The sequence below is a fragment of the Hordeum vulgare genome, chromosome 2H (assembly GCF_904849725.1).
Source record: "Hordeum vulgare subsp. vulgare chromosome 2H, MorexV3_pseudomolecules_assembly, whole genome shotgun sequence".
NCBI lineage: Eukaryota > Viridiplantae > Streptophyta > Magnoliopsida > Poales > Poaceae > Hordeum > Hordeum vulgare.
Genome location: NC_058519.1, coordinates 32,460,018 through 32,469,952, shown reverse-complemented (window position 1 = coordinate 32,469,952; position 9,935 = coordinate 32,460,018). Strand labels below are relative to the sequence as shown.

General features: G+C 48.3%; 1 protein-coding gene across 1 annotated transcript; it reads left to right on the top strand.

The window, feature by feature from the left end:
* Nucleotides 1–345: 345 nt before the first annotated feature.
* On the top strand, nucleotides 346–9,833 carry LOC123424655 (putative FBD-associated F-box protein At5g56700). Its single transcript, XM_045108304.1, has 3 exons — nucleotides 346–1,575; nucleotides 7,834–7,977; nucleotides 9,317–9,833. The coding sequence occupies exons 1-3, from the start codon at nucleotides 502–504 to the stop codon at nucleotides 9,719–9,721; spliced, it is 1,623 nt and encodes a 540-aa protein (XP_044964239.1). The 5' UTR covers nucleotides 346–501; the 3' UTR covers nucleotides 9,722–9,833.
* The last annotated feature ends 102 nt before the right edge of the window (nucleotides 9,834–9,935 follow it).

Here is a 9,935-nt window from a genome sequence, read left to right as displayed (position 1 = left end):
ATACTTTTTGAGGAAATGGATAAAAATAGACATATCTAAAACTAAAATAAGTTTGATACATCATTTCTTAGACAAATAATTTCCGATGAATTGGGTAGAAAAGAAGGGGATTGGTGAAATGGTCTGGCCAGCCACGAGTGGGCCCATTTGTCATTCAAGTAAAAAATTGAGAGTCAACATTATTACATAATACCCAAATTAGTAGGGACGGATTAGGAATGCATTGAGAAATGGGAATGGCTTTGAGTGATACTAATTTTTTTGATGGAGGATACTTTTTTGAGATAATTTTGAGGGAGGAGATTTTTTTTTTGAGGGAGGAGATGCATTGAGAAATGCGATGCAGTTAACTGACTGGTGGGCCTGTGACAAGCCTGTGCGGGATGTCGGCCCAATTAAACACCGAAAACCCTGTACAATGGCCATTCGCTCCACAGTCCACAGTCAGTCACACAGACCACTCGCTCTCTCCCCCAAATCCCCAAACCCTCGCCGCCGACCATGGCCGGGCAGCCGCCGTTCACCAACGTAGACCCCGCTACGGAGGCCGATCTGCGGCGTAGGGGCCTTGACCCGCACGAGGTGGACCGATCCACGGAGCAGCTGCTCACCCACATCTGCACCGAGCTCGTCCCCGCCCTGCCGCTCTCCGACCCCCGGCGGCACACGCCCCTCCAAAGAATCCTCTCCCGCCTCGTCGTCACGGACACGGCGCGCAGCCCCGCCATCCCCGCCCCCGACGGCGTCGACCGCATCAGCCTCCTCCGCGACGAGCTCCTGCGGGAAATCGTCTGCCGCCTCCCCGTCAAGGACGGCGCGCGCACCTCCGTCCTCGCCTCGCGCTGGCGCCGGGTCTGGCTCTCCACGCCCCAAGTCCTCGCCGACGCCCACCTCCGCCCCAAAGGCTGCAGCTTGACACCCACACCCGCCGACTCGCCGGCCATCATCGCCGCCGTCTCCAGCATCCTCGAAGCGCACACGGGCGCTATCCCCACCGTCCACCTCACCTGCAGCCCCGCGAACGCGTACCAGGTCCAGCTCGCGCGCTGCCTCCAGCTACTCGCCACCAAGGGCGTCCAGGAGCTCGTCCTCGTCAACCGCCCGTGGCCGCTCGACGTGCCGCTCCCGCCCGCGCTCTTCGGCATCACCAGCCTCGTTCGCATCTACATCGGCCTCTGGAGGTTCCCGGACGTGGCCAGGTTACCGCCCCGCACCTCCTTCCCCCATCTCCGTGAGCTCGGCATCTGCAGCGTCGTCATGGAGGACGGGGACATCGACTTTGTGGTCGCCATGAGCCCCATCCTGGAGACCCTCAACATCCACGGATGCAACAAGGGGCTGCGCCTTCGCCTCGTCAGCCAGAGCCTCCGATGCGTCCAGATTTGCAGCTCTGTTCTGGAGGACATTGCCGTTGTGAAGGCCCCTCGCCTCGAGCGGCTCATCCTGGAGGGCTTTCGGAGCAACGCCGGTGGCTTGTGCACCAGAGTCAGGATTGGCGATGCTCCCAAGCTGCACGCATTAGGAATCTTGGAGCCAGGGAACACAATGCTAGAGATCCAAGACACCATCGTTATGGTACAAACATCTCCTGTCTGTAGTGCAGTCTAACAGTTTGTTCAGTTAGCAAAATGTCCAGCCGATGGAGGTCGTCCTGTAAGGTTGGTCTCTTCCGCGTGGGCCCAACGGCCCACCGGGCCCTTGATCTATGCGCCCTGATCGGGGGCGCCCAACCCGTTATGGTTGGTGGACCCATGTGACATGCGCTATAAATAAAGTGGTGGGGGCCGAGACGCACGGTACGAGGTTCACCGCGCCGCCACTCCCCACCTAAATCCCCTTCCGATCTAGGGTTAGCGCAGTGCTCACGGGAAGCACCACCCACGACCACACCTCCTACCTCACGCCATCGACGACTACACCGGCACCGATGGCCGGAGCAGGGAGTTCCTCGGACTCGGGATTAGGTGAGTACATGGTAACTCCGGATCGATCTATGCCTAGTTGATCCACGACTTCAACATTCGTATCATGAGCCACTAGGCAGAGATTTATTCGGTACAAAGAAAAAAGCATTTGTTCCCTACCCCTACGAACCCTAGATGGGCAAGGCACCGAGGATGGCTACGGCCTCGTTGGAAAAGAAGCGCCGCCGCAAGGCCGCGCCTGTTCCTCTCGATCCCCACACGCATCGGCAAGCCGAGGTGCGGGGAAGAAGAACCTACCCCCTCGGGGGCTAAGTACGGATCAAGATCCGAAAGGAAAAACAAAGTACGGATCATATTCGATCCAAAAGATCGGATTGAAACCGACAAAAGACAACAAAAAGAGAGGGGGAACTATGCAAAACAAAAGAAAAGGGCGCCACTACCGAACCGTTTGACGGCGGCGCGTTCACCCTAGAGGTGCTCGTGCAGCCGGCAAAGGGGACGGAGATGGCGCCATCGAACTGCTCAAGGACGAAAAGAACAGCAGGGTAGTTGGCATCCCAACACCTCCCTTGACGGCGGCACACTCTCCCTCGGGAGAGGGCGCGCACCGGCAAGGGGAGTGAAGGGCGCCGCCGTTGCGATAGGAAAGGGGCACGGCCACAAGAAAAAAACAAAGGGCCAGATCCGAGCGGGGCAGAGAGCCACCGCGGGATCCCTCTCGGCGGGGCTTGAGAGCCACCGCGCGAAGAGAGGCCACCTCAGCGGGGCCTTAGAGCCACCGCGCGAGGGAAGGACCCGGCTCACCGTCGGCCAACCCCGACGGCCTCCCCCTCGGCGGGGCAGACGGCGCACGGCGCGGGGCCCTCGGCCGCCACAGCCGGCGGCCACGGCCCGGCCAGCGCTCGGCGGGGCTTAAAGCCACCGCGCGGTGGGTCCGGCCCACCATCGGCCATGCCCGACGAGAGGAGGAGCCGCTCTCGGTCTCTCTGTAGGGAGAGAGAGGGAGGAGAAAAGGGATAGAGCGGCGCCGGGAGGAGGAAATGAAAGCGGCTAGGGTTTTCGGCTCGCTGTAGCCTGGGTTATATCCCAGCGATGCTTGCGCCCGGTCGTCGGATCTAATCCGACGGTCCAGGGCAAAGACCTAAGCCGCCAGCGGGCCATAAGGGGGAAAGGCCACGGGTCGAAAGGAAAAGGCCTTAGGCTGGCGGGAGATGCGCCCCCCAGGCCGAGCCGGTTGACTGTTGGGCCGAGGCAACGCCTCAGGCCGGCGGGAGAAGTCTCTCGGGCCGAAAGTAAAAGGGTCCACAGGACAACCATTTTCCTTTTTTAAGGAATTTTCGTTCTCTGTCTATTTAGACAGTTTTAAAAGTATGTTCTAGACATTTTTTCTATGAAAATATGTTTAGAAAAATAGAAAGTAAAAATGTTCAAAGTTTCTGTGGATATTTACAGAATTGTTATATAATTTTTCTGTAAATAAAAGTAGATAGTATTTTGAGAATAAAATAGCTTTCTCATAAAAGGAATAGTTCATGATTTTTATAAAAGCATTAATAAAGTTCATGAATTTTATTTTAAATGTCTGAATTATTTTCTGTAAAGTTAAGAGGCACATGAAATTTTATTTCACGTTTTCCGCTCCTAAAAGCAATATGGAATATGATCATGTTGTTATTCTGACCGACGTTGTTTAATCACACAGTCATATTGCATATTGCAAAATGATGCATTTATTTCTATCATTTGCCCAACGATAATGTAGATTAATATGCATAGGTAATTATATGATTATGTTAACCAACGTTATTTAATGCATATGATTGTCGTACTGACTTCGCTTATTTGGTGATTTCAGGAGGTTTCCATCTGATGAGCTGCCTCAAGGAAATTCCGACACTCAGGGGGGACAACTACTTTGAGTGGAGGAAGAAGGTGGACATGGCCCTCTGCATTGCAGAGGTGGACTGGGTTCTGGAGGAACCACAGCCAGCTGCACCTGCAGACCCAGTCAGAGAGGCTGATGAGGATGATGAGAGCTGGGACAAAAAGCAAGGAAATTATAAAAAAGAGGTGATGTCCCACTCCATCAACAACAGGCTATGGTTAAATGCCAACAAGAAATGTTTGGCGTTTATAAAGAACACCATTGAGACCACTATCGTGGGATCAATTGCTGATTGCCCTACGGCAAAAGAAATGCTGAACAAGATAAAGAGCCAGTTTACTGGCTCTTCTAAGACGTATGCCACCCAGTTGATCAAACAACTTGTGACAGAGAGCTACCATGATGGTGGCCATGGCATAAGGGAGCACATCCTTAGGATGAGCCACACGGCGGCTAAGCTCAAACCTATGGATGCGGATCTGGAGATAAAACCAGCTCTTCTTGTCCACCTGGTGATGGCTTCTTTGCCTAAGGAGTTCGAGACCTTCGTTGTCAACTACAACATGCAGCCCGAGACTTGGGACATAGAAAAGGTCATCGCAATGTGCACACAGGAGGAGGAGAGGATTAAGGCCTCACATGGTGGCTCTCTTAACTATGTGAAGGAAAAGAAGAAGGGCTTTCCACCCAACAAAGCTTCTCCCTCCAAGCCACAGGGCAATGGCAAAGCTCCTGTCCATTATCAGCTTAGGCACATTCCAGTGGACGGGGAAACTTGCGTCCACTGTAAGGAGAAGGGGCACTACAAGAAGGATTGCCCTGTTTTTCTAAAGACCTTCATGGCTAAGAGAGGTAAAGATATAGTTTCTTTTGTTAATGAATCCTTGTATACAAAGTTTATGAAATCTACTTGGTGGATTGACTCAGGAGCAACTGTTCATGTTGCAAATTCTTTACAGGGATTCATTTCGACGATAACTTTGCCAAGAAATTCAAGAGGAATTGAAGTTGCGAACGGTGTCCAAGCCGAAGTTGAAGCTGTGGGTGACGTCTCCTTGGAGTTAGCCGGTGGTTTCAAACTTCTGCTTAGGGATGTGCTTTTCGTACCTTCATGTAATAGGAACTTAATAAGTGTTTCCTGTTTAGACAAAGACGATTATCAATGTTTCTTTGGACATGGCAAATGTGCCATTTGGTCTCATAATGATTATGTTGGGGATGCATTTCTACATGATGAGCTTTATTTATTATCGCTATGTGAAAAAGCGCCCTATGCGTTGAATGTGAATGAACAAAGTACTTCGTCGAACAACGATCAAAAGAGAAGAAAAAGAACGCACGACTCCTCGAAACTATGGCACTGTCGATTGGGCCATATTTCCAGGGGGAGAATAGAAAGATTAATCAAAAATGAAATTCTTCCAAAGTTGGATTTCTCTGACTTAGAACAATGCGTGGATTGCAATAAAGGAAAATATGTAAAGCAGATAAAGAAAGGAGCAAACCGAAGCACAGGAACACTGTAAATTGTCCACACTGATATTTGTGGACCGTTTCCGGTGAAAAGTGTGGATGGTTATGATTCATTCATAACGTTCACAGACGATTACTCCCGCTTCGGTTACATTTATCCAATCAAAGACCGACATGAAGCATTGGATAAATTCAAAATATTCAAAGCTGAAGTTGAAAATCAGCTTGATAAAAAGATTAAGATAGTGAGGTCTGACCGTGGGGGGGAGTACTACGGTCGACACACTCCATATGGCCAAGTCCCTGGACCTTTTGCAAAATTCTTGCAAGAGACTGGCATTGTTGCCCAGTATTCCATGCCGGGCGAGCCTCAGCAAAATGGAGTAGCTGAAAGGCGTAACCGTACTCTCATGGATATGGTACGCAGCATGATGAGCTACTCAAACCTTCCGTTGGGATTGTGGATGGAGGCGCTTAAAACCGCCATTCACATTCTCAACAGAGTTCCAAGCAAGTCGGTGCCCAAAACACCGCACGAGCTCTGGACAGGAAGAGTGCCATCCCTACAACACTTAAGAGTGTGGGGATGCCCTGCTGAGGCCAAAATGTTTAATCCAAATCTTGGAAAGTTAGACCCAAAGACAGTGAGTTGCCATTTCATTGGCTACCCTGATAGGTCAAAAGGTTTTCGTTTCTACTGTCCAGACAGATACACAAAGTTTGTGGAAACGAGACATGTTGTCTTCTTAGAGGACGAGATGATGAGGGGGAGCAAGGTAGCTCGGAAAATTGATCTTGAGGAGAAAAGGGTGCATGCACCCATTCCGATGATTCAAGATCCATTTTTCTCACTACCCGCTGTAACTCCAACCATGACAACTGCGGGAGAAGACCCGGAACCTGTCCTTCAGGAGCCGAATGAACCCGTTATTGATCATGAATTGGAAGTGCAGCAAGAAATAGTAGAAAGTGTGCCCAACAATGAGGCACTTAGAAGGTCTAATAGAACAAGAAGACCCGCTATTTCTACTGATTATAAAGTATACAATATAGAAATGACCCACATGGAAGGTGATCCCACCACATATGAGGAGGCCATTAAAAGCCCTCACTCATCAAAATGGATAGAGGCAATGGAAGATGAGATGAAATCGATGAGTTCCAATCATGTTTGGGACTTAGAGATTATTCCTAAAGGAGCAAAGACAGTAGGCTGCAAATGGGTCCACAAAACAAAGTATGACTCTAATGGGAATGTAGACAAGTATAAAGCCCGACTTGTGGCAAAAGGATTTACACAAAGAGAAGGAATAGATTACAATGAGACCTTTTCTCCGGTCTCTTGTAAGGATTCCTTCAGAATCATAATGGCACTAGTTGCTCATTTTGATTTAGAGCTGCATCAAATGGATGTAAAAACGGCGTTTCTAAACGGTGATTTAGAAGAAGATGTCTACATGAAACAACCCAAGAGTTTTATCATGGAAGGCAAGGAAGATCTAGGTTGCCGTCTAAAGAAATCCATTTATGGGCTAAGGCAAGCCTCTAGACAGTGGTACATCAAGTTCAATGATACCATTAAAAGATTTGGATTCCAAGAAAATGTTGAGGATGATTGCATTTATGCTAAGTTTAAACATGGGAAATATATTTTCCTAATCTTGTATGTGGATGATATCTTGCTTGCAAGCAATGGTATTGATCCACTACAAGAGACAAAGAAGTTTTTATCCTCACACTTCGACATGAAAGACCTTGGTGAAGCTTCATATGTTTTGGGCATTGAAATTCACCGAGACAGGAAGAATGGAGTCTTAGGACTCTCACAGAAAGCATATTTAGAGAAAGTTCTCCAAAAGTATAATATGCATTCTGTGAGAGAAAGCATATGGAGTCTTACCACCCAGTGTGTTCAAGGAACACTTAGCCGGCATGGGTTTGATGGAAAGCCTATGATCCCTGGACAATAAGAGGCCCAGAAGTAAATGAATTTGTTTCAAAACAAAAGGTGTGTTGTGGCTGTATGATTCTATCGGCAATTAAGCTGTGACGATGAGACATGCTTTACACGCCTATATGTGATGGAACAAATAAAAGTATAAAGTCAAAGTGAAAGTTGAGATTAAGGAGGAGAATGTTAGGTTGATCTCTTCCGTGGGCCCAACGGCCCACCGGGCCCTTGATCTATGCGCCCTGATCGGGGGCGCCCAACCCGTTATGGTTGGTGGGCCCCTGTGACCTGCGCTATAAATAAAGTGGTGGGGGCCGGGGCGCACGGTACGAGGTTCACCGCGCCGCCAGACTCCCCACCTAAATCCCCTTCCGATCTAGGGTTAGCGCAATGCTCACGGGAAGCACCACCCACGACCACACCTCCTCCCTCACGCCACCGTCGACTACACCGGCACCGATGGCCGGAGCAGGGAGTTCCTCGGACTCGGGATTAGGTGAGTACATGGTAACTCCGGATCGATCTATGCCTAGTTGATCCACAGCTTCAACACTAAATGTGTGACTTCGTTTTTTGTTCAATTGTGTTCATTCCAGGCCGGGGTAAAGGCGAGCCCAAGCACCATGGCCACCAGTGTCAAGGTCCTGAGTCTGAATGTGCGTTTTGGAAACCACACCCATGCCGAGATGGTTCCCTCCTTCCTCGGCTGCTTTCCCAATTTGGAGGCACTGCACATTATGGTATTTTTTTCCATGCAGAATATGTTTGATTTCTTCAGCGACAGCCTTGATTGATTGGACCATGTTTTATTTATGATCGACAATGGTAGCAAGCACATGAATAGTTGTGCAATGTGTTATGTGTGAATAGCAAATTAAACATGACAAACTGCATAGTGCATACACCATATCAATTTCTGATCTTTCACGTGTGGGCTACTTGGTAGTTGTTACTTTCTGCTAATTTCACATGTGAAAGTATTGATCGTTGCTTTGCATAGCCCTGTCGAGTCAATGATCATAAATTCAAGCATTCCATTTATTATCAGCCATCAGGTTTTCTCTACTTATTACACTACGCTAACTTTTGGAAAGCAATCTCCACCTTCAGGGCCTGTATTGCAGCTGTCAATTTTGCAACTGACATGCAGTGCCAGAGCCAGACTGATGAAACCTATATATGATTATCTTGCTCATTTCTACCTACAGTTTGCTGGTGATCTGTGTGATATTACCACAATGCCATACTAGACCTTAACTAATTTGACAGTTCTTCTCATGCTTCCATTTAGGACATGTTTGGTTCCCAGCCACACTTTGCCAAGCCAAAATTTGACAGCCACAGTTTAGTTGACATATGTTTGGTTTTTGCCATACTTTGGCTTGCCACACTTTATTGTTTCTATGGTCCATTTGTCATAGAGTTAAATTTTTTGCCAACTTTTGCCAAAGTTTGGCATTCGTTTTTTCAGCCACACTTTGATGGCTTGCCACACTTTGGCTTGGCCATCAGGTCTTCTCTACACATACTACATACAGACAGAGTACAATATGTTCTGGGGGTTGCATGTCAATTTCAGTTTGTTATGACATTTGTGAATTCTGGGGGTTGCTCATTCCTGCGCACAATTTGTTGGAGGTCCGTGTAGCATGCCATAATGCCATATTGATGCTTTGCTTCTACGCTGCATCGTATCAGGCAGTTATGTTTGATTAACAACTTACAAAGAATGTATATTTGGTAATTGTGCACGTGTTAGGAGAGCTAGACTGCAGCTCGGATGTGTAGCCTCACTTCTTAATTTGTTATACATGAACTGTAATCATGAGACCACCTTAGTTGCTGTTTATCTGTACTTACTAGGATAGTTGGTACTCTGTCTAGCTTCATGCATGGGAAGCATTGGCATCTCACATCTCTTCCGTATGCATGCTATACTGTTTGTTTCACGGGAAATTATCTCCCGCTTTTCAATTAATATGAAGTGCTCTGTGGTATTAATTTGCATGGTGTGTGTGTAAGTATCAGCATTACATCATAGCTGAACTGTGAGTGATTTAATTGCTTTTATTATTGCAGTCTGAAAAATGTGATTATCAAGCTGGCAATGCCAGGAGGAACCTCAACTTATGGAAGCTGGCCAAGCCCACTGAAAGTGTCAAGTCGTGTATCAAGGTGTTCTCCTACAGAGAATTCCGAGGGGAGCTCGGGGAGGTTGCCTTCCTCAACTTCTTCTTCCTGAACGCGAGGGCGCTGAGGACTGCGTCCATCTCCATGGCTAACCCAAGCTTCACGTCATTCTCGATGGATGAGGCGACTCGTAAAGCGCAGGAAGCTTCTAACAAGATGACCAGCATGTCCTGCGAAATGGTGCTTCTCGGGAGCACAGGTCCTGAAGGAGGTAGCCCCTGGAGCTTCAAGAGAGGGACGGATTACTCCTTTGAGGACCCTTTCTCAGCAGTGCAGATTCGCAACATAGCTTAATATCTGTATCTGCTTCTTTTGGTACCTGACTTTGGTGGTACTTACATTGCATACTTTTTGTGTTAAATTCGTCGTCCGATGTTTGATGAGAATCAGAAATAGTATGGACTGATGATAGCTTGCTTGCCGATTTCCCATAGTATATGCTCCTTACAAATTTTTGTTCGTGGCAGCATGTTTTAACCGTATGTTGTGCATCTTGTTGTCCTGATCG

Coding starts and splice junctions, on each gene's coding strand:
- LOC123424655 (XM_045108304.1), top strand. CDS start 502: ATGGCCGGGCAGCCGCCGTTCACCAACGTAGACCCCGCTACGGAGGCC. Junction 1,576..7,833: donor TCCAAGACACCATCGTTATG/GTACAAACATCT, acceptor TGTTCATTCCAG/GCCGGGGTAAAGGCGAGCCC. Junction 7,978..9,316: donor TGGAGGCACTGCACATTATG/GTATTTTTTTCC, acceptor TTATTATTGCAG/TCTGAAAAATGTGATTATCA.